General features: G+C 43.6%; 1 protein-coding gene across 1 annotated transcript in view; it reads left to right on the forward strand.

The window, feature by feature from the left end:
- Positions 1-22,747, forward strand: part of arb2a (ARB2 cotranscriptional regulator A) — a 152,515-nt gene that overhangs the window by 46,639 nt on the left and 83,129 nt on the right. The window contains exon 7 of the mRNA XM_070833398.1: positions 16,395-16,613. Within this exon, the coding sequence (XP_070689499.1) occupies positions 16,395-16,613 (219 nt within the window). The remainder of the gene's footprint in view (positions 1-16,394; positions 16,614-22,747) is intronic.

Consider the following 22,747-nt stretch of genomic DNA (forward strand, 5'->3'; position numbering starts at 1 on the left):
GCAGTTTAGAAAATAATGTTTTTTTTTCTGAGATTTTTTGGTACAAATACAGCACAATACAATAAAAAATCAGTTCAAATTTCTATCTATCTATCAAGAGGTCCTGGCTCCTTTCCAAAAATATTTATTCATCTTACAGCTGAATGAGCAAGAAGACAAAATCTTTTTTTTATCCTCTTTTACTTATTTACTTTTACAAAGTATTTGAGTAAATGTCAATCTTGTTCTCTCATTCTCTAACAGTCTTTATTTCATTCTTGTTTTTCTTGAGGCCTGCGACCAAAGCAGTTGTGTGAGATGCCAAACCTCTTAGTGTGGCAGATGAAAACAACACAAAGTAAAACACAAACTCACTTCTGTGACTGGACATTGGAGACTGCCCCCATTCTTTTAGTCTCTCTCTCCTCTACTTGTGTCTCTTTCTCACCCTGGTAATGTTAGCAAACCCACCGTGGGCCTGCATCATAAGCAGATTATAAGTAATTGTAAGTGTATGTTTTTTGAAGGGGGGTGGTGCGAGGGTGAATGGAGTGTCCCTCCCCCCATCAAGTGGCTTTGCTTTGCCTGCCTGCCACCCCACTGAGCTGGGGTTTGATTCTGGTGGTGGCAGCTCTGTCAGAGATCAAAATGGGCACTCCCCCTATAGCATTCTCTCCCTCTCAGTACATGTGTGGGTGAGTAGACAGGTCCTGTGCTTGTACGCACGCTGTTAATTGCAAGCACATATGCATAAACACACACAGCAGCTTCCTACCTTCCACTGTGGTACCAAGCAGAGAGAAATATACACATATTTGAACCCAATGTGTCAGGAGGAGGCGTTGAGGCACATTTTTTGTTTCAGCTTATGTTTTTTTTTAGCACAAATCTATTTTCTTCAATAAAAGTTAGCTCCGTGTCCTGTTTCTCCTCATCCCTCTCCTTATGTTTTCCATCCACCCATTCCCACCCCACACCTGAGAGTTGAGGGTCTGCCATGCCCAAGTTGACCACATGTTTGCAGGGTCAGCCAGAGTATCTGGGTGAGAGCCAGCCTGCTGAGAGCGAGAGCAGGGGCAGGCCAGGGTTTGGTTTGACCAGCAACGAGACCTGGAGTGTGGGCAGACTGAGATGGAGGTGTGGGCGGGACTGCAGCTCTTGTATTCTGCAGATTAGAGCGATACACTATCTATACACACAGGATGGGCTTTTCAACATACCACACTACCCTGGCCATGACTGCCTGAACTGAGGAAATGTGTGTTACAAGTGTACGTGTGTGTGTGTGTGGGACAGCATCAGAAAGAGGCATGCGCACTTTTTCTCTGATGGGTAATCGCAGCATAAACTTTTCACCCCACTTTCTCATGTGATCTGACTTAAACAGCATTCCGCGGAAAACGCATGCGCCTTGCACCTGTGTGAATGTGTGTATATGTGTGTGCGCGCAGCTTGTGTGTGTTTCTGAGCTAATAGCAATAAGAGCAGTGGACTGTGGATTACCTCTAGTTCAGACAATTATCTTTCCACCAGTCAATTCAAGGTCAGTTTTACAAACCCATTTACTTGCCAGAAAATATGCTTCAATCAAGTGTGTCTGAATGAAAGCGCTGTTTCAAACATCCCAATTCATGACATTATTATTTCTTTTACTTGACCATTTTTTATTTATGTGCGCTGTTCTGTTTTTCTAATGGCTTGTGTAATGTATATTTTTCTGGAAGAGAGTTGTAGTTTGCTTCTCAGTTTTAATATGCCAACCGCTGCAGTCACATGGGCTCTTAACGTGTGTGTGTGTGTGTGTGTGTGTGTGTGTGTGTGTGTGTGTGTGTGTCTTCTTTGAGTTTGTTGCTCTGCCTAATAGCTCTGGCAAGTGAATGAGGCCTGATGTTTGGAGCTTATTTAATAGGCAGTGCGCGTGCATGTGTCTGTGCTTGTGTGCTCAGTCTTTAGCAGTGTGCCACGTCTCAAGGCCCTTATTCTTGGATAATTGTGCTGCAAGTCCTCAGCCTCCCCTTTAGCCTGAAAACCAAGCTCATTGCGGCCCCCAAAGAGCCCCCTGACAAGGTAGAGAAAAAAAATCCCAAGTTGTCCTTGTGCATAAAAGTAGATTCTACTCTCCAACACCTTTTCAAATTAATATTTGTGATGGGCGCCATTCTGCCAGCCCCAGTTTCTGTTCCCTGCTTTTGTTCCTGCGTTTGATGTAATGGAGGCAAGGACAAAGAGGAGAGCAGGCAGAGTGTGTGAAAATGGTAGTTAAGTGGGCTTAAGGGCTCCTTCAGTACCTTCTGAAAGGCCCAGACCCTGAATAGGACCCTCGCACTGCTAAGCTGTAGTGCAGTAAACAAGACAGGTCCAGCACAAAGGTGCGTCTCAAATGAGCACAGACACCCTCCTCCTCTTTTGCCTCACCCCGTCTCACCCCGACCTCCCACCCAACTCTGACATCTGGCCAATCCCAAGATCTATCTCAGTCCTCACTCATTCCCCTCCCCTTTTATTCCCTCTTCATTTTTTTGCTCTCCTTCATATCTTTTCTCTTGCTCTTTAGTGTTTTTCTGCACTCTCTTCTGGTGTGTGTTTGTGTTTTGTTGTCCTGGTCCCGGTTGGACGGCTTGCTCCCCCTAGCCAGCCTTGTCCCCTGTGCTTGGGCGGTTCGGCTCTTTTGTTTAGTTAATTGCAATGAGTATAATGTACTAGTCTCTCGGAGGTCCACGAAAGACAATTAGACAATCCCAAGAATTTAATGAGACACCACCAGCCCCAATCCCCCATACTCTCCTTTGAGAAACACCCTGCTCTGCGTTGGCACTGACTGTGATGTAGCGAGGAGGGGGTTGCGATGCAGGTCGCCTGTCTGTGTCTGTTTTGTGTCTTTACCAGATTGTTGGTCTGCCCATCAGAGAAATCACTGGAGAGAATAGACCCAGAGAGATAAAACAGAAAGGAAAAAAAACCCAAACAAAATTAAAGTATTTCCTCTAGATTTTAATTCTACTTTTACATGGCATACTTTTACATTTCTCATCATCTGAAGAATCATTCTTCCCGGACAGGACAGACTTCCCGGGAATGTCCGTGTAATTATTAAAAGCGTTTTTCCTGTTCACCCAGTGCAGGGACAGAACACTTGACAGTGTCATCCCCGAATGGAAGAGGGATGGCTGGGGGGCCTGGGTGATAGACGAAACCCTGGGTGGCCCTTTAAGGACTTCTGTCTGCTCCTTTCTCTTACTCTCTGTCTTTTTTCTCTGTTATTTCTCCCATGGTGTTCCCTTTCTCTTTCTGTCTCTTTTTCTGTCATACATTCCATCGTCGACTCTTTGTAAGACCTCTCTCTGGATCATGCCAAGATAAAGCCAGCATTTAAAACATAGGAAATATCCATAAGTGATTCATTATATTCATTATATCTTCACCTCACAGAGATTAATTAATTATATCACTGTGTCATTGTCAAGTGCCTATAATTCACAACCTTAAAACCAACACTTGTACTACGTCATGAAGTAAAGAGTTTTTTCTTATATTCCTTTTGTTTTCCCTTCTCTCCTCCATTTCTCTCATTCTTGTTTTTTTCCCCTGGCTAATCATGGTGTTACAACAAAAGACGGGGCTCCATTATTGCATGTGTGCGTCCCAGAAGAAAGGAAATGAGAACGGGACAGAGGGTGGCCGTGGCCTGACACCGCACTATTAATCTTCCAGTAAAGCCTTGTCAGGCAGAAACGGACACAAATGGATCACTCCCATTAACTGGGGGAGTGTAGGTAAGGGCTTTAACAAGCGTTTACCAGAGTCCATTTTCTCACTAATGAAGAGGGGGAATACGCGACCTCCCAGCCAAACCTGCCAGACCGCACTTAAAGGTCTGGATGGAGGAGAAAAGGAGGGAGGAAGAAGAGCCGTTGGAGGAGAGAAGAAGAGAATATGTGAGCATGGATAAAAAGCTCTGCTCTCAGTGCTGACATGTTGCATCAGGCATGGTGCAAGGTTAAGGCTTTGGCCACCTTACACTCCCCATCCCCATGGCAATAAAAGGCCTTTGACATGGGACAGCAGTAGTTTTGTCTCCAAGACCTGTGAACTTCGATCTGGAAAATCATGGCAGCTCTCTCACTATGATGTGACCAAAAATTAGCTGAATTAGATACCTCTTGTCTCGGTGCAAATCCTGTACTTAACTATCATCCAACCTCCGGCACGCATGACCACATGCAAGCTAAGATATGAACACCCATATGTGGCTACAGTAGATACACACACACACACACACACACAGACATTGTCCTGTGTTCTTTTTTTCCAATTTCTGTAATTGATATTCACGCACAAGGGCGCACTGTTGTCGCATTCTTTGACACCCCAATCTTTTGGGAGAGAGACAGAGGGCCACTGTGGTAGGTGTCATCTCATAAGGGGTTTGCATTTATGCGCTATGTTTTAAACATGTGTCTGTCATCTTCTCGAGCTGTCTTCCGAGCTGTCATGTCTGTGGCCAGAGTTCTGTCCGCACAGCTCTGAAACCTGCTGGTACTGTGGCACGGCTCTCCAGGATGTCTCGGCATCACAACCGCACTCCCCAAGGGGGTGAGTGTGTGTGCGTGTTGCTTTATATAAATGTGTATATGTGCGCCGGGTCTGTCTTTGTATTTGTGAGTTAGCAGGGGAGAATTGGGCGTTGAATTTCTAATGCATGATGTCCCTCGTCCCTTGACGCGAGCTGGATGGGCAAGTGCGGGTTTTTGAAAAGCCGCATGATAATAAGAGATGTGCTGGAAACATATCAAGGATGAAGCTGTGGTGGCTTAGCGTAATTTATCACCCTGCCTCCACATGTCTAAGTGTAGTTTAAGTCAGTGAACATGCAAACAGATACTTAAACAATCACAGAATTTCAGTTCAGTTAATTGGCTTTGTGATTTTTTTTCTCTTTTTCTTTTTTTATTTACTCACAATGGCTCTCTCCAAAATGATGTCCATGCTTGTGTACTTTCCACTTGTCCCCCCCCCCCCCAGCCATAACAGCCATGTGTGAAACCCTTTGGATGGGTTATTTGTGTATCAAATTGTTGATAAGGCAGTAATATCACTAGATGGATGCATTTGGCTGTTGTTTTCCTCCATGTCAAGCAGCTGTTAACAGTGCGACCAGTTTCCCGACCACATCAGTGCAGCTAGCGTCATTAAAGAGATAGCAGCGCCTGCTGACCCGAGTGATACTCGAGAGTGAGCAAGAGAGGGACAGGAAGAGAGGCGCGGCCCAGCCCGTTTGTCTGTTATCACTGGCTCTGTGTTCCACAGGCTCCCAGGGGAAACTGTGAGACGAGAGGAAGACTTCACCTTCCTCCTCCCAGACACCCCCCCGCCTCGTCTTCCCTAGCGCTCCTGCTCCTCAGCAGCCCCCCCCCCCCCCTTACCCTCCACCCCCCACGCCCCAAACATTTTTAATTATATCTTCTCCCAAGTAGTGCGGCTCAGTAACCAAGGAGCTGACATTGATGCATGTGCTGATAAATCCGCAAACACTGGAAACAAGATTAACAAAGATTTTGAGGAAAGGGTGACAGCTAATTTTGCGCAATGGTCGGCGCCTCATTCAAGAGTGATGTTTTTGATAGAGCGAGCCACGCCTGAGAATTCATGCTCCGTGCAGGGGAGGGGGACACGAACATAGCACGAAGAGTTCCGCGGCAATTGCACTTTTAAATTGTTCTTCTTTTCTTCCCTCCGTCACTCCAATTGTCTGTCCCAGTCTGTCACCACCTCTGCTAAGCATTTTGATTCTTTGTTCTTCTTTTTCACCCTGTTGATTGTGTACACATAACTTCACATAACAAATTCACACTCAACATAATGAGATAACTGACTTTACTTAATTGTCACCACATTATGCCACACATGCCATACTTCATATTACTAAGCGAAACAGGAAGACGTAAAAGGAAATGAACCCATTATTAACCTAATATGATGGTGTTCATTTTTTAATTTTCTGTCTCTTTATTTCCCAAATAGGACAACTTGTCCGGTAACGCTCAAAGATGTAATGTGAGAATAGACAGCATGTTCGCTCAGCTTCTCAGTCTGTCTGTGGGCATTTATTGTGTGTCTGTCTGTATGCGTGTGTGTCTAATCAGTGTGATCTAATCAGCAGTGTGTACTGTGGAGTCAGTGACATGCCACTCCAGGCCCGTGGTCCTGTCTCTGAACTGGCTCTCAACCCACTGAGACACCGATACACACTCCTCTGAGAGAGATATCAGTCAGCCTCATCACCCACATCCACACACACACACACACAAGGAGAGATAACAATCATACTTTCACAGCTGATTCCCTATTTTCTCATAGAAAACGCCACACCACCCTACCTCCTTCCATTCTCTTTCTCCTCTCTGCAGCCAATTTCAGGTCTATACAGTAGAAACATCTTGTAGATTTCTTTTGTTCTTATTTCATGCCTCTTTCTTTTTTTCTCTTCCCTTTTTTCCACCTCTTTATGTGATGTCTCCCTTCGCAGAATCGCCTCCCGTCTGTAGGCAGCTGACAGCTTCTTTCACTTTTCTTTGTCAATTTCTCCTTCTCCCTCTCTCTCTGTCTCTCTGGCTCTCTTTTTCATCTGTCCCCCCCTCCCCTCCATCTGCTTTCGCTTTTGTTTGCCCGGCCCCTCTCCCATCCCAACTTGATAATGAGGAATGCGGTGTGACCCTGACCTCCATCGGCCCTGCAACCACCTCCGACCCCTCCAGGTGACCTCCGGTCCCTGTTTTGACAGCTTGATTAATTACAGGGTGTTATGATTTATGAGAAAAGCAGTATGTAAAAATAATAGACAACAGGTGGTCTTAAAAAAAGTAGTAGGTTTGAAAGAGCTTCTAGTGAGGATTGTGGTGGCGGTGGGGCTGAGGGGGTTGGTCTGTGTGTGAGAGAGAGCTGAAGAGAGAGAGGATGTGTTTTACAGCCGCTTTCCATGGTAAATTGCTTTCAACCGTTTTTGAAGGCTACATCGGGTTAATAGGAAAATGTCTATGGCTCCATGCATGGTTTCCTTAGTTGCCACAGCATGGATTTCTCTACGTGTATTTGGCCGTATGGCGAGAGGATGAAGGGGATTCCAACATACATGCGTAGCTCCATGTGTGTGCTGTGAAGCATAAACTCAGCCATGTGGTAATGACACTATGGAAAATGTGCTGGAACACACAGACATACATGCATACACACACACACAGATGCACTATATTCTCCGCCACCTCTTTTCTAGGTTACATCCTGTGAAAATAAGCAGAGTAAATGGCAGGACAGAGCAGCCATAGTGTTTACCCTTCACACTTCAAACACAGCTTGTGATTGGCTGTGGCGACCTCCCCTGACTCATGGACCTGTGGTGCAGCTCCACTTAGAGAGAGGTCAGACTCTTGGACTGTTGGAGTGTGTGTGTGTGTCACTGTGGTTGTGTGTCTGTGTGCTAACACTGTGGCCTTCAGATTTATTGCCGGTTGCATGATGTTAGCTTGTTACACTCTCACAGAGTACAGCACGACAGCCGATAGAAATGAATATTTTACACATATAAGATAGCAAATTTCATCTCATGAAAGGTCACACTTAACATGAAATGTCACACACACACCTCACATAGCAACAGTCCGCAACATCGGCAGGACCACCAGTTCTCTCTGTGGCTCTCCCTTCTAGGTCACAATAACAAGGCAAGGGTGAAGGGATTCCTCTTTGACCTTTGCTCCGTCGGGGTCAGAGTGGTCCTGTGATGTTCAGTAAGATTAATACCCTGGGTGCAACAGCCTAGTCTCATTATTCAACAAGATTTTTTTTCTTAAAACAAATGAGCAATCAGTGTTTTTTTCATGATCTATTATGTCATTATTTGCAAAAAGTAAATGAAAAAGCACATGCTACACACCAACCATATAACTATAACAACTAAACATAATCTATTAATTAGTATTGCATGCATGACAGATGCTATATGTGTGTATATATATCTATATCTATATCTATATCTATATCTATATCTATCTATATCTATATATCTATATCTAGATCTATATATATATCTATATATATATATATATATATATATATATATATATATATATATATATATATATATATATATATATATATATATATATATATATATATAGATAGATAGATAGATAGATAGATAGATAGATAGATAGATAGATAGATATCCATATATATATATTTTTTCTTTTTTTCTTACAATGGCGCTGGGTACGTGCCTAGGCCTGTTCATACACATACATGCATTCATATGTTCATGTGTCTACAATGTTTAGATGTGTCCTGCCACTGACCCCGGCTGGCTCAGTCTGTACATATGGCCATGCGTCTCGCACCCACCATGTGTGTGTTCATGTGTGTTAATGCACTAACTACCTTTCCAGATGGTGAAGTAGAAACATTTATCGACAGCGCTCTTTAAGAATTCGCATGGTGGTGGAAGCTCTTTACTTCAGTCGAAATGAAAGGCACACTCAGTTTTTGGGGTCATTCAGCGTCCTTATTGTCATCATGAGCACCAGAGATGGATATTTCACGGTCGAATCTTGTTCAGAAACAAGACTTTGAATAGCAGCTAAATACTTCTTTATAACCATCATCGTTCATCATCATCTTCATCTTGCATCGCATGCCTTCCTTCCTAGCCCCACTGAACTCAGGCTTTGTCTGTCTTCCTTCCCTCTGTGCACAGTTATTAGTGGCCTTCAGGACAGGGCTGCTCCTGGGACGCATCCATTCGTCCCATATTCCCTCCTTTAGCAGCTTCCCTGCCTCCCCCTCTCCGTTCACCTCTCTCCCTGATTTATACATTAAATAGTTAGGCAGGAGGGCAGGGAGGCACCTATCATTCCATGATCTATATCTCTCTGTGCCCTCATTAAAAATACATGTGTATGCTTAGGGGAGACAATATAGAATATATAAATCAAAATGCTAACGGCGTCAGAATAAGCCTCCTGTATTTATTTCCCCATAGCTTTCCCTCTGTTGGCTCAGGACCCGTCCTGCTTACTGTCTTTCCTTCTTTCTGTGTGTCGTACGCACTTTTTGTTCACTAATATCAAAGTATACTGGAAATATTGTTAATTCATTATGCAACTGATTTGATAATCTGCCGGAGCGACACTGTTGGCTGAGACATGGCTTATTGTAATATTACAGGTGTTGATTTTTTTTGTTTGTCCAACTGTTAAAAGATTTTAATTTAAAAAGAACTTTACGCCAATAAAGCCAGCATTAAAAACGTTCAGACATTTGGATGTCTGCTACGTGGCTATGGAGCTGACTCCACACCCGCTGAGAGGACTCTAAAACGTCAGTGTTGGTGAGTTTAAATTCATAGTTGCATCTTTGCGAATGACACTCTGGTCTTCTGTAAAAAGAAAAAAAAAAATTGACAAATGACTTGTGTAACATTTACTTACGCAATCGATAGCTCTGACAATTTCCACCTGGACGGTGATTAATGCTACATCCACCCCTAATCTAGCAACCCCCACCCCCAACCCTGCACCTCCCTCTGTGTGCGTCGTGCTGAGAGCAGATTAAGCAGGCCTCCGAACTCTGTATGTGCCAGCGTATGTGTGTGTGTTTATGTGGCAATGTCTGTCCAGACACTCAGATACTTGACGAAGCATTGAGCATGGATAGTGGCTGAACAAATTCACAGAGTAGGGTAAATAATTGACACATAAACTGGCTTTTGGATTGCACTGAGTGAGTTACTCAACAGTGACTGTGTGAGTGTCTTTATGTCTATCCTTTCACTAAGGTGCTGAAAATAGACAGGTCGGGAGGAGCGAGACAGGAAGAGAGCAATAGAAAATGAAACAGAGAGAAAGAAATGTAAATGCGAGCATGAAAAGAAACTGAGGCATCAGGGATCAGAAGCTGTGCTATTCTCTTCACTTCCTCCACCCCACTGCTCCACTTTGAACTCATTTATAAATATTCAGCTCCACATATAAACAATATCCAAATGAGCCCAGACATCCATGCCAAGGTTAAAAAACGCTGGTGCTTATTACAGACACAACTACTTGACTAGCTCAAAAGGTTATCCTCATATTCTGACCTAAACTATTTGTGCTCATTAAGATCAAGAAAAAGACAATCATTACCACAGAGTCTTATTTACTTTGACCAAATTAGTGTACGACTACATTAGTGGAGGCAAACACAGAATACAGTCTTTGAACTTGAAGAGAAAAGTCGAATTCTGAGAAACTTAATTAAATGTGTACTCTTTATTAGAGGAGAAACCCATGCAGTGGCGATTTGTTTAAAATTAACTCAGAGGGCAGATGGGGAGATGAAGCTCCAGTTTGCCTTACTTTTCCAATGTAAACATTTGTGTTGGCTGTTCAATTGATTGCTTAAACATACAGAGATGTAAGGTTAAGCAGAGGATCAAAAAAGCAACTTCAGTATGTGTATCTCACATGTGTGTTTTGCAATTTTAGCCACTTAATTTAGGTGAACCATGCGTTCATTTGTGTTGTAATTTCAGCCGATTATCTTGTCATTTTTCTTTATCAAACACATTTCGTCAAACTGGAAATAATGATATTTCGTAACATTTAGGTCTTCTCTGCAAGTACTTGCACGGCCCCCTGGGTATCGCTAGTTATCAAGAGGATGATTGATTTTGCGCTGACAGGCTGATGACAATCCCGTCTCATCCCCTCTCACATCACCCCTAAGATCCACACATGTCTTTTCATAGCCCCGGTGGTACAGTAAGTACGCTCCCACCCTCCTGCTCTCAGAGAGCCGTAGCTGTGGGTATGGGGGGTCTCAGACTGGTGCTGTGTTAAAATGAGAAAGGGGGCACCGTGACTTAATCTGACATTACTGTGCGATCTGTGTGGTATCTCAGCCTCAGGGAGAGGGGGAGTGGGAAAAAAGAGCGAGAGAGAAAAGAGGTGGATTGGATGGATAAAGGGGCCCTGCATGCAAAAAAAGCTCACGTAGAGATGGAGACAGACAAGGTCACACAGAGCAGGGTGGCCCTGACAGAGAGGGAGAGTGAGAGTGTACTTGTTACTACAGTATTTACCTTCCCTCTCAACTCCCTCATAGCTCTTTATTGAAGAAGAGACTGTGTTATTTTTTCTTCCTCCTTCCTGTACACAGTTTTTTACTGGTGTTTGCTGTTGCTTCAGCCACTAGTAACTGAAATGCAAACAAATTGTGACGCCAACGCTTTGCTTTTCGCTTATTTTCTAACTTAGCCTTTCTTCTCGGTCAGCCATTGTGCCTCGTTCAGATCTCAAACCCGACTGTAGCCGGCAGACTTCCCTCCCCTCCTCCTCCTCTTATTGGGTATGCCATGCTGGGTGACCCTTTCCCCCTTGTCAGTCAAGCCTGAGTAGCGAATCGGGAGCTGCATATTGCTGAAACAAGGAAGTGGAGCGAAGACTGTTGAGAAAAGGGAGCGCCATTACCCCGATCCTAACAGCCCCCCGACAGAAAACTAATAAAGTACGCTGCCCGACATCCATTTTCAATGGACACCTATAGACTGCATACTGATTGTCGAGTTGTAAGATGCATACACACATATACATAAAGGCACTAAAATACAAGTGCAATGCAAAGAAGAGCATTTATATATTCCTATTCAGCAAACAGCCACACGTACAACCTCGAATTCACGCAACCATACCATTCACTTTCCTCACTGCATGCACCCGTGACCGCTATCAGCCATGCTTTGTACCTGTCAAGTGCTGTCCTTTTCCCTGTGCCCAAAGCCCTGCTCACTACATGAGAGCTCTCACATCAAAGCTTCGCTGAGCTCCACACGCACAGATGAAACACCCTCTCACTCCGGCCGCCTCTCTCCCCGCTCCCGCACATTAGACACATTTCATTTCATTACAACGCCACTGGAAAAATAGAGGTGCTGCTGTCTTAAAGGGACATCTTATTTACTCTCGCTCGCACTTGTGTACTCACTGACATGTGGACGGACACACACACACACACACACACCATCCGCCTTCTTTTCAAATAATGTGTCTGGAAGGGAAAATAATGATCTGTTACCATGTTGGTTACCAGTGGACAAACGGCATCTAATTTGACCATAAAGGGGGCACACCATTGTCATCAAAGAGTATTGACAATTTTGTCAAGACAGCACAATATGGCTCCCGTTTTGTAATAATAAATAGCAAATAACACCATGATATTTTTATTACAGCTTCATAAATGTTTTCACTTCTTTTAGTAGATTTTTATACCTTGCAGGTAGTAAGGAGCATTGGGGTTGTGAAACAGCTTCACATCGCTGCATGTGGGGAGACTGGGCGATGACGGAGGAAGGGTTTCATCATGATGGTGAGACAAGCCCTGGTTTCCGTAGCAGCGGCAGCCTTTGTTGTGCTATCTGGTGCGGGACAGGCCGACAAAGGAGCGCTAAGGAGCGTCCGGAACGGGGTGATGGAGGTCGGGGTTCCCCCCCCTTAGATGGGTCGGGGCGACCCTCTTGACCGCTGGCCCCAGGGCAGGGACTCAGTGTGATGGTGGCACAGGGGCACCCACAGGGCATGGGAAGAGACTTAGCCTGCATGGTGCAGCAGAAAGACAAGACTGACCCAACGCTAGAGGACTGTGTGTGTGTATGTGTTTCATTTGAGACGCTATGTGTGTATAGGACAAAGGCAAAGTGACCCAATGTTAGCAATGTGTGAGAGAGAGATTTAGTGGTGTAAAAAGAAGGTTGACCCAAGGTTTGCAATGAGCATTTGTATAAGATTCACACGTTGACAGCACATCACAAAACAAAGATCAGATTTAGCAGGTGTATCCAGTGTGTGTGTGTGGGAGAGTCTTAACAGTTAGCTAGAAACACAAAGACCGAATGACCTAACTCTGGAGGGGTGTATGTCACGATGTATGGAGAGATTTAGCCGTCACATAATGCAAAGACTTGGATGATAAACATTAGCTATGTGGGAGAAACTAGTTCTGTGGGAATTGGTGAAAGTAATGGCATTGTACTGTTTGTTTGTTTGAGTATGTGTTTTTATACTTTATACTTTTTTTTTTTCCTCCTCTAAAACATTAGGACATAAGAAAAAAATACAAGATAAATGATCATAAATGATCCCTATTTAAGTTAAAATTATTTTAAAAACATGTTTATAAAAAAAATCCCAGTTGCTCTGTTGTGCTCAGTCCACCGGCACCAGAGTCATTGTTGTATATTTGGTTGATGGAGAGAAGAATATGAAGAGGAAGTGTCTGGACAGGGAGAGCAGTGTTGTCCTGACACCAGCACAGACCTCTCAGTGTTCAAATAAATGATGGTTTCCGACATAGAGGTGAACTCGGCGGCCCTGCTCCTCCAGACTAAGTATGCCAATGACACTGGTCGCCTTTACAGCAATGTCCTTCTGGGTGACTGGACAGCTGAAAGGGTGAGCACTGTTAGCTCGGTTAGGTGTGTTAGCCTCTCCAAAGGAAAGGCCATAGGCTATAGGCCATTCAGGGTTGGCAGAGGGATGCTAAAGGCTAGGAACTCTGCTACTTGAGGTTACCAATAGTATGCTTAAGGCCAGCAAGGGTTATTGACCAGTAAAGGTTAGGCTAAGAGCAATGAAGACTAAACATGGCTGTAGGCCACTCAGGGTTAGCATCAGAACATGTGGACCAGTGCCGCTAAACCATTAACTCTTGGCCTTGTGAACCAGGATTAGGGGAAACGAGAAATGCAGTGTTGTGCTGGTGTTTAAGTAGAAAAGGCTTTTCATTCATTGTGTGTATGTGAAATTAGTAAGCGGTGCAGTAGGCATTTCATTTTGTCATTATTAAACATTTTTCATATGCATGGTTTATTTATCAATGTTTACTTTAATCATTTATTGGTTTTAAATTTCATCTTGTGTTTATGGTGTTCCTGCCATAAGCTGAACTGGTCTTGTCAGTTATTTTATCAGGCTGCCACCAGTGGGCAGTGGCACAAAGCTGGTGTGGATCTGGTTAGACTACATCTCTCTGTCTCTCCTTCCTTCTCTATCTAGCTTTGTCTTATTATTTACTTATCTATCTATATTACTCCTTTCTGCCTTTTACTCTTTCTCCCTTCTCTGTGTCCCTCTGTCTCTTCCGCTGTCTTCTTCCCTTAACAACTCCTGTTTCTTTTTCATCAGGCGATCTATTTGTCTGAATGTGTGCTTGTGTGTCTGAAATTCTGTGTTTGTGAGCGAATGTCTTTGTGATGTCTGAAGGCTGAATTAAGTCTCCCTAATAGATCCCCATCCTTTACCTCCGCTATTTCTCCTTTTCTGCTCTACAAACACATACATACAAACTCCAACAAAATCCATGTTTGAAGAAACATCCTCTACCTGCAATTTGCATACAAATTATAATGTGTACACATACTTTTTTAAATTCATAAATCACTTGCTGAATTACCGTTGGACTTGTTGTGCTTTGGAGTAAAATGTGGTGTTATGTAAGAGTAAAGTCTTTAAAGCTGAAATTACACTTTCAAAATACATTTGTATAATTTTCTGTGGTAATTAAAAGGTGGTGTAATTGTGAAATAATTTTAAAAACACCTAGTTTAAATGCAATAATTAGTCATTTGATCATGTTCAATTTCACTTTAACTCAAAAATGTTGAGTTAATTATCTTTATATTGATAAGCTTTACATCACAAATATGTCCAGCGAAGGAAAAAGATACTTGTCTGAATTTGAAAAGGAGTGAGAATCAGACTAATTTTATAACCTGAATAAGTGAGAAAGTGTCATTTTGCCGTTGTCAACACACGGCAGGTGCTAAGGGAAGGGGTGTGTGGCAGGTTTGATGTCGATGGGCACAGGGGGGACACACTCATGCCGCGTCAACGGAAGACAAGCACATTGTGTTAACACTTATTAAGGAAGAAGAGACGTGCTGCTTTGAGAAGACAGTATGTGTGTTGGCGATTTGCAGAGGAAGCTGGGCGACGCTGCCTCTCTTAACTCCCTCTCACATCTAAAGGTCTTTTTGTCAGCACTGGTGTCTTACATACTCCTTAGTGTGTGTCCTTTGTGTGTGTGTGTGTGTGTTTGCACAGGCGTATACCCATAAGTTTGAGTCTTGGGGTGTGTGCATGTGCATTCACAATGGGGGTTGTGTGTGAAAAGTACCAACAAAGTGAAACAGGAATCCATCCATTTCCTGCTTTAGTTTCAGAGTGCTTGGGACAATAAACACTGTTAATTAAAATGGCTTCTAAGTTGAAGAAGTCACTAAAGGCTACAAGAAAACTTCCTTTTCTCCACAATACATTTCCCCTTTGTCATTCTTTCTCAAAAACCACTTTGGCTTCTCTTCTCTTACATTTTTCCTCTTTTCAACTTCTCCTTTAATTTTTGGCATTTTTCATTTGTGAATTATCATTAATGTTAATTCATATATTTAATGTAAAATCCCTCTGAGTATTTTAAAGACATTTTTATCCGTAGTGCTGTCTGCTGCGAGTCCCGTGCACACATACATACGTATGTATGCAGTTGCAGCCAACTCTTTTGTTGAGTGATGGTGGGATCGATTGGGTCTGATATTAAGTGACACATGGCCTTTGGAGTCACTAAATGCTACTCACCAACTGAAACCACCGTCGCTGAATTCCAATCCCCCAGTTACTTCTCAGGCTTGTCCCTGCTGTGACACCCTCTCTTGTCTCTTTTCTGCCATTTCTTTCAGTTTGAATTTGCATCTTTCCCCCAGTCATCTCACAATCTGTATCTTTTAAGTATCATTACGTTATCGTATGCAAATAGATATCCACTTCCGAGCCTTGTCTTTAAAACCATGAGCTACCGCTACCAGACCTAGACTGAGCAGGAAAGTTTCTGGGCCTCAGTGTAGCAAAGATAATCGTGCAGTGTCATATCAACTTTCCCTAGTAGGTTTGACAAAATTAATGCCTTCTGTCAACATTACATTTTGAATTGGATAAAGTTTATGTAGACATTTTAAAAAGTAAAAAAGAAAACTTAAAACATTTTGGGAATTAAAAGGAAAAAAAAAAACAATCTGCCTTGGTGCTTGTTTGATACGAAATGTACACACACACATCTCATGCTCTCTACCTGAAGATACGTTTGTTTTATTGATGTAGATATAGAATCCTCTCCCTGTAAATATTTTGCGGCTGTTTTTTGATGCCTTTTGTCCTCTCAACCTGCTTCATTTTACATTATAAGTTATTATACAGTTTATTATACAATGCTTCATGGACATGTTGTATAGAAATCAAATAATATTATGATACCTATTGTTATACCTATTATGATCAGTATCTAATGTCGATGATGTTGATGCTATGACTAATACACATGCTGATCTGTGTTAGGAGGGCTACGGTGTGATGGTGCTCAACCCAAACGAGAACTACCTGGAGGTGGAGAAGCCAGCCATGTCCTCTCCCCTGCCCTCTCCCACCGAACCCCCAGACGAACCTGCCGAGAAGAGAGAGCGTAAAGATGAGAAAGAGGGCAAAAAGAAGAGAGAATTTTATGAGAAGTACCGCAACCCACAAAAGGAGATGGAGACCGAACGGATCCCTATACGGGTATGTCGGAAGGGGAGGGAGGGACGAAGGGATGGAGAGAGGGAGGAGAGACAGAAAAGGAAGGCAGGAAGGAAGAGTTTGGAGAGACGGGGCAGAGGGACAGAAGGATAGATGTTCGTCAAAAGCAGACATGATAGGGGAGGTGGGCAGAGTGACAGTTTAGGGTCGTGGGAGGAGGTAGGAGAAGAGACATAGGTGAGAAAATGGGAGGGAGGAATTTGGGCAAGATTGGAAGAGACAAAAGAGGCAAGAAGGTGCGGGGAGGAGGAAGGTGGGAGGCGGCTAGCTGAGGAAGCTAGGGAAGGAAATGTTAGGTAACAAGGGATGAAGGGAGGATGGGAGGCAGAGGGAGAAAGAGAGGCTCTTGTGTGGTCAGCCTGTGTGTGAAGAGGTTGGCCGTGCTCCAGTCGCCTCTCAGTGAGCAAGTGTTAACCACATGGCTACCTCCCTCTCTCCCTCTTCCTCTCCCTATTTCCCGCTCTCTCTTTTTCTCTCTCAGATGGTGGGCTGGTCAGCGCAGCTCTGGCCCTTCACTCTTGTTGACCGCTGGGATTATTATCTCCCTTACACACACTCTGCAAACACACTGCAACATTCTTATCATGCAACACTGACCGTACACCCCTAATCACTCACACACACACACACACACACACACACACACACATACATATACACAAACAAACACACACACACGGCTTGGGGCACCTAGCTCAACCGGTTTACCTTGTGGTCAAACAAAGGAAACGGCCCTTTGCATATATCTAGATCCATTGTAAAAAACAAATCTGGCCAAAGTGATGAGAAATTGAATAATGTTTCTCTCCTCACAGATCTCTTTTGTTTCACCCCTGACAACAAGATTCATAATTTGCTACTTCAAGAAGATTTTTCTTTCTTAAAAGCACTCATTCAGTAAAATTTTAGAGATTAAGGGCACAGCAAGCTAGACTTTTTCCCATCACAGGCTTTCATATGAGAGGAGTGTCTTCATCGGTTATCTGTGTCTTACTTTGGTGGATGGCAGTGGCGTCACAGCGATGCATGTACGTTTGTGTGTGTGGGTGGGTGTTTGTGCACTTATGTGTGTGTGTGTGTGAAATACGTCAGTCTCTGGTGTCTGACAAGAGTTAGGGCTGCTGTGGGACTAGCGGGTGGTGTGTGAGCTGTCAACGCAGGCTTTTTTTTTTCTCACCCCCCTTGACAGTACCTTTACACACACTCTAATAAGGGATAATTAGCTGCACTTCTATCTTACTCTATCACACTTCCTTACATGTGGCCTGGTTACCCCATCAAACTACTCATGAACTTGTGTTACACTATCTGACATGATGGTCTTACACTAACGTGCATCTACTGCCACTTACATATATCTCTATATTATTTTAAGGTATACTGAATTAATATTAAAATCCCAAACTTATTGGGATTTGTGAGTTTGTTATATGACATCCCAGTTGTGTGTGTGTTTATGCATGTATTTATGCCGTCTACATTTTGTTGGACGTTCATGGATAGGGTTGTGAATTAATCTCATATCACATAAAGATCGCTTTTTCTCAATTTCTCCCTTTCTGTGATTTTGACACTTACATGTATCTCCTACTCCCATCCTCTTGCCTGAAATCTTTAACAGTCAGTGACGTTAGCAGTGTGAGATTGTTAACACAGTCCCAACCAAGGTTTCCCCGTCCTACGAGGAAGCGTGCAATATTATTCACATCTCGATATAGAGCTCAGCTTGCTTTCCCTATGCCTGCATAATGCATGCTGGACAGGGTCAGATGCATTGAGACAAGGGCGGTATGCAGCAGTGGTGTGTGTTTTTGAGACTGCAGTGTCTTGGAAATACTGTTCAGCTTAACAGTCGTGGCTTTTCACAACTCCGAGAGATGGAAGTCAGGAGAGACAACATAATAAGTAACTGAAGAAAATACCCCACTAGCCCAGCGCTATGTCAACTCACTTTTCTGTTTAATATACTTTAAGCTAGCACATTGATAATTGATTTAGCAGTCCATACCAGTGCAGTATTCAGTGTTGTGGCGTTTTTGAACGGAAAGCTGGAAAAAAAAAAATACTTTGTCTGTTTTTTTCAGACAAGCAGGCTAATACAAAATTATCCTCATTAACCAGAAAAGTAGGGGTCATTTAGAAGGTTTAGATTTTCCAGCCAAATACACTTGCCCTTAGATGCAGGGATTGCAAGACTCGGGATAAAGATTAATGAGTGAGCAGGTTGGCCCTGTGTCGGTGCCCCTTGAATTTTGACCTTTGACCCAGAAGTCAGCAGGATGTTAGTGTGTATGACCTCGCCTCTATTGTCCACGCCTCCTCCTGCACTGCTTTACTCTCTACTGGTCTGCCTCTGTCCGCCCCAGAGTAAGCTGTCACACACACATACACGCACGCAGATAAACACACATGCAGATATGCAAAAGCACACACTCAGACAAAAGAGTAAAGAAGGTGGAAAAAGAACTAAGGTTTTGACATTTGTGTGTGTGTGTGTGTGTGTGTGTGTGTGTGTGTGTGCGTGCCTGTGCCTGTGCGTGTGCGTGTGCGTGCATGCCCGTGTGTGTGTGTATCTTTCTACTTCACCACCGTTAGTCGGGGTGGGTGGTGGATCAAATCAAACCTCTTTAGCATGGCTGTTTTCATCTTTTTTTTAACAACACCCATCCAAGACACACACACACATACACACAAACCTTTTTTATTCACTACACCTCACACTCTAACTCCCGCTGAGCTGCCAGACCACCTGCACACAGCAATTCACAAACACACACACACACACACTCAAATGTTTACCTCTACTCCTCGTAACATAATGAAATCCAACATTGTGCAAAAAGTACCGTAAGCTTGAATTACAACCTGTCTTGCTCTGAATTTATACCTATGAGACAAATAAAATGACATAGTACATTTTCTTTTTTACTAAATAGACTCACAAACACTGACACACACACACACACACACACACACACACACACACACACACACACACACACACACACACACACACACCCACACACACACACACCCACACCACACACACACACACACACCCACACCACACACACACACACACCAGCCCCCTGATAGAGTTGAGTTGATTAATACGCTTCCTTACACACATTAATAAGCTCTTAACTGCTTTTAGGATTCTTACTTTTTAGCCTTGGGTTCATAGTGTGCAACCTCTCAACCTTATCTAATCCCTCTCCTCTCCTCTTCTCTCCTCCAGATCACACACCACTGGGCCATGTTTAGGGGGATGTTGGTGGAGGAGGGAGAGAGAAAGGGAGGACAGAGGGAGGGATGGAAGGATAGAAAGTCTGATCGTAGGGATGCTGATGAGGATAGTGGTGGGGGTGCTCTCTTAGCACTTTGCCATGTAGAAGTTTGGGAGTTCACTTTACTTTGAATTTTAGCAGTAATCCAGTTAGCTATTTTCTGTCAGCCAAGCGGAGGAATGGCAGGAACAAAAGGCACATTCATGGGCTTAAGAAGCTTCCAAAGAGTTCACCCAAGGCTGGCTGGCTGGGATTAGGCCAGCAGGCCCTGGAAAGAAGAAGGGGGGAAAAAAAAGAGCAAAGGGGACAAAAAAACTGAGCTTCGCCTTTCTTTAAGCGCCACTTATTTTTATAAATGACTAGAATACTTTTCTCTCTTTCTCTTTTAGTTTTTTAATGCTTTTCCTTTTAGCATCTCACATACATTTCTTAAATGTTCAGACAGAAAGATAGACAGAGAGGCCGTCATCCAATAGCATTTTGAAGTAACAGATTGAGGCTATTCCTTCTATTCTTTTTCTCCCACTATATTCAGCTTCAGTGCGACTTCAAGAATGACAGATCTGTATGATTGAGACCGGTGAACGTCAGATGCTTTCACTATGACACTTTTCTCAATAATTATTTACTTGTCCCAATCATACCACAACTGAGGAAAAATATAGGGGCTCTTCAGTTTGCTAATGTTCTCAGTCAAGGCATTGTATTACTCCCTTGTGTTAAACCATTTTTTTCTGTTTTGTTCAGTATATCATACCCTCAGGTCTACGGTCCTCAGAGCAGGTGCGGGACTCTTCTAAGCATTACAGTCTCCAATTTCTTGGTAGCGGATGTGGCACAGACAGGGGGTCTTGTCCTATCACATACTGATCTGACTGTTGTTGACTTTACAGTGTGTGTTTCCTAAAGGAAGAAGCATCCATTATTTAGGCTCTGCCTGTCCAAGACCTATTATTCCCAGCTGCAGTTGTCCACAGGGGCTGGCTGAGATCTTGTCCTTGTCTGTGTTCAGCAGATGATGTCCTGTTTCACCATGTTCACACCATACAACAAAGCGTTCTAGGGATTCAACGTACATGTACACGCACTCACACAGACACACACATATACACACACCAAAACTTGATTATAAACATTAGGACAGGGACAGACAAGCACACACGCTGGTAATTGTATTCGACATGGTGCTAAAGTGTTTCTCTATGGGACTGGGTTTTCGCTCTTTGTCACCTTCACCTCTTTGCCCCAATCTGTGGCCCACAAGCAATTATACAGACAGGGTTTATTTGGCCTTTGACCTGTGGTCGTGCCAAGAAGTAAGGCTCAGCATATCCAAGGACAGGTAGGGACTTGATTAACCTCTGAACTTGGTCAGAGGCGAGGTCGATGACCGGAGCTGGAGGGCAGCTCACCTGCTTGCTGCAGAGAACAAATTGGCTAGATGCCATCTTTGTATTTGGGTGTGTATTTATGAGTGTGGTGGAGAAAAAGCTTTGACCTGTGTGCATGTGTATTTGTCTTTATGAGCTAAGTTTTCATGTTCAAGGCTACAGTACAAGCACACTGTGGTGTGTGCATGTTTTAACTTCAGGTTTATCCTCTTGTGTTTGAATTTAGTGTATGTTGTGTAGTCAAAGTAAAAGGGGAGTGACTCTGTTAGATTTTGTGCTTATTAGTGTGTGTTAGCAGTTCTGGATATGTGTTATGTGTAGTATATAACGTGTGTGTGAACACTACCTGTGTGCTTGTGTGTTTGCTCAAGGCAGAACCAGTGTAGCTGGTCTCAGATCCCTGCTCCCAATCTTCTAGTCAGGTCAACCATCAAACACATCCATCCTGCCCTCCCTCACACCTCCCCACCCACTGAGCTCTCTCTCTCTCTCTCTCTCTTTCTTTCCCTGCACACAACCCTGTAGTGGATACAGGCTGACCCGAATAAAGACATACACAGAGAGACACACACACACATACACACAAATGCAGCACCTCAGGGTCATCCTGGAACAAACACAGCCTTGTCTGCCTGCCTGCTCTCCTTTGCCTTATGTCAATTAATGGCTCGCAGTAATTTCACCTGACAATCCGGGCGGCAGCACGAGGCTAGCCGAGATGTCACAGCGATGACCTTTCTGGCCCGGAGCCGCTCTTTTCTAATAAAGAATCTCACAAACCCACAGCAACTTCCTTTGTACTTTGTTAATGAGTTATTGATTTGAAACAATGCCCTGGCAAATATTGTCAGAGCAGACTGACCCCACCAAGGTCATGCTATTTTATTGTATACAGTCTGAGCACGCTAATCTGCACGTGAGATGACATGTACGCAGTAGTTTTTCTCCTTTCTCCCGCTCTGGCTCTCTCCCCCTTTCTCTCTCACTCACTTTCTCACTCCTACTGTATATCCCTTCATTGCAAAGTCAAATAACACACCTACACATACATTTCTTTCTCTCACTTTCCCCCACAGACACACACACACACACACACACACACACACACTCTGTACGCTCACACAGTTTCCCCCCTCTTGTTAGTCTTGCACACGTTTTTCACCTCGTTCTCCCTTTTCTCTGTCTCTTTCTCACATCATTATATTCCCAACTCTCCATAGGTACTATACCTGCTAATTACCCACAATGCCACAGTCATTATTTTCCCATCTCTGCCGCTAATTTGCTCCATACCTTCCTTTCCCCTACTCTAGCAGACCCATCAGCTCCCAGACAGCTTCTAGCTAACTTCAGCTCTCTGTCTGCCTTAAAAGAGCGTAAAGACAGAAACAAAGACAGAAGGGGGAGGAAAAAAAGGGAAAGAGATGGCGAAGGAGTA

The sequence above is a fragment of the Pempheris klunzingeri genome, chromosome 7, assembly GCF_042242105.1.
Source record: "Pempheris klunzingeri isolate RE-2024b chromosome 7, fPemKlu1.hap1, whole genome shotgun sequence".
NCBI classification, from domain to species: Eukaryota; Metazoa; Chordata; class Actinopteri; order Acropomatiformes; family Pempheridae; genus Pempheris; species Pempheris klunzingeri.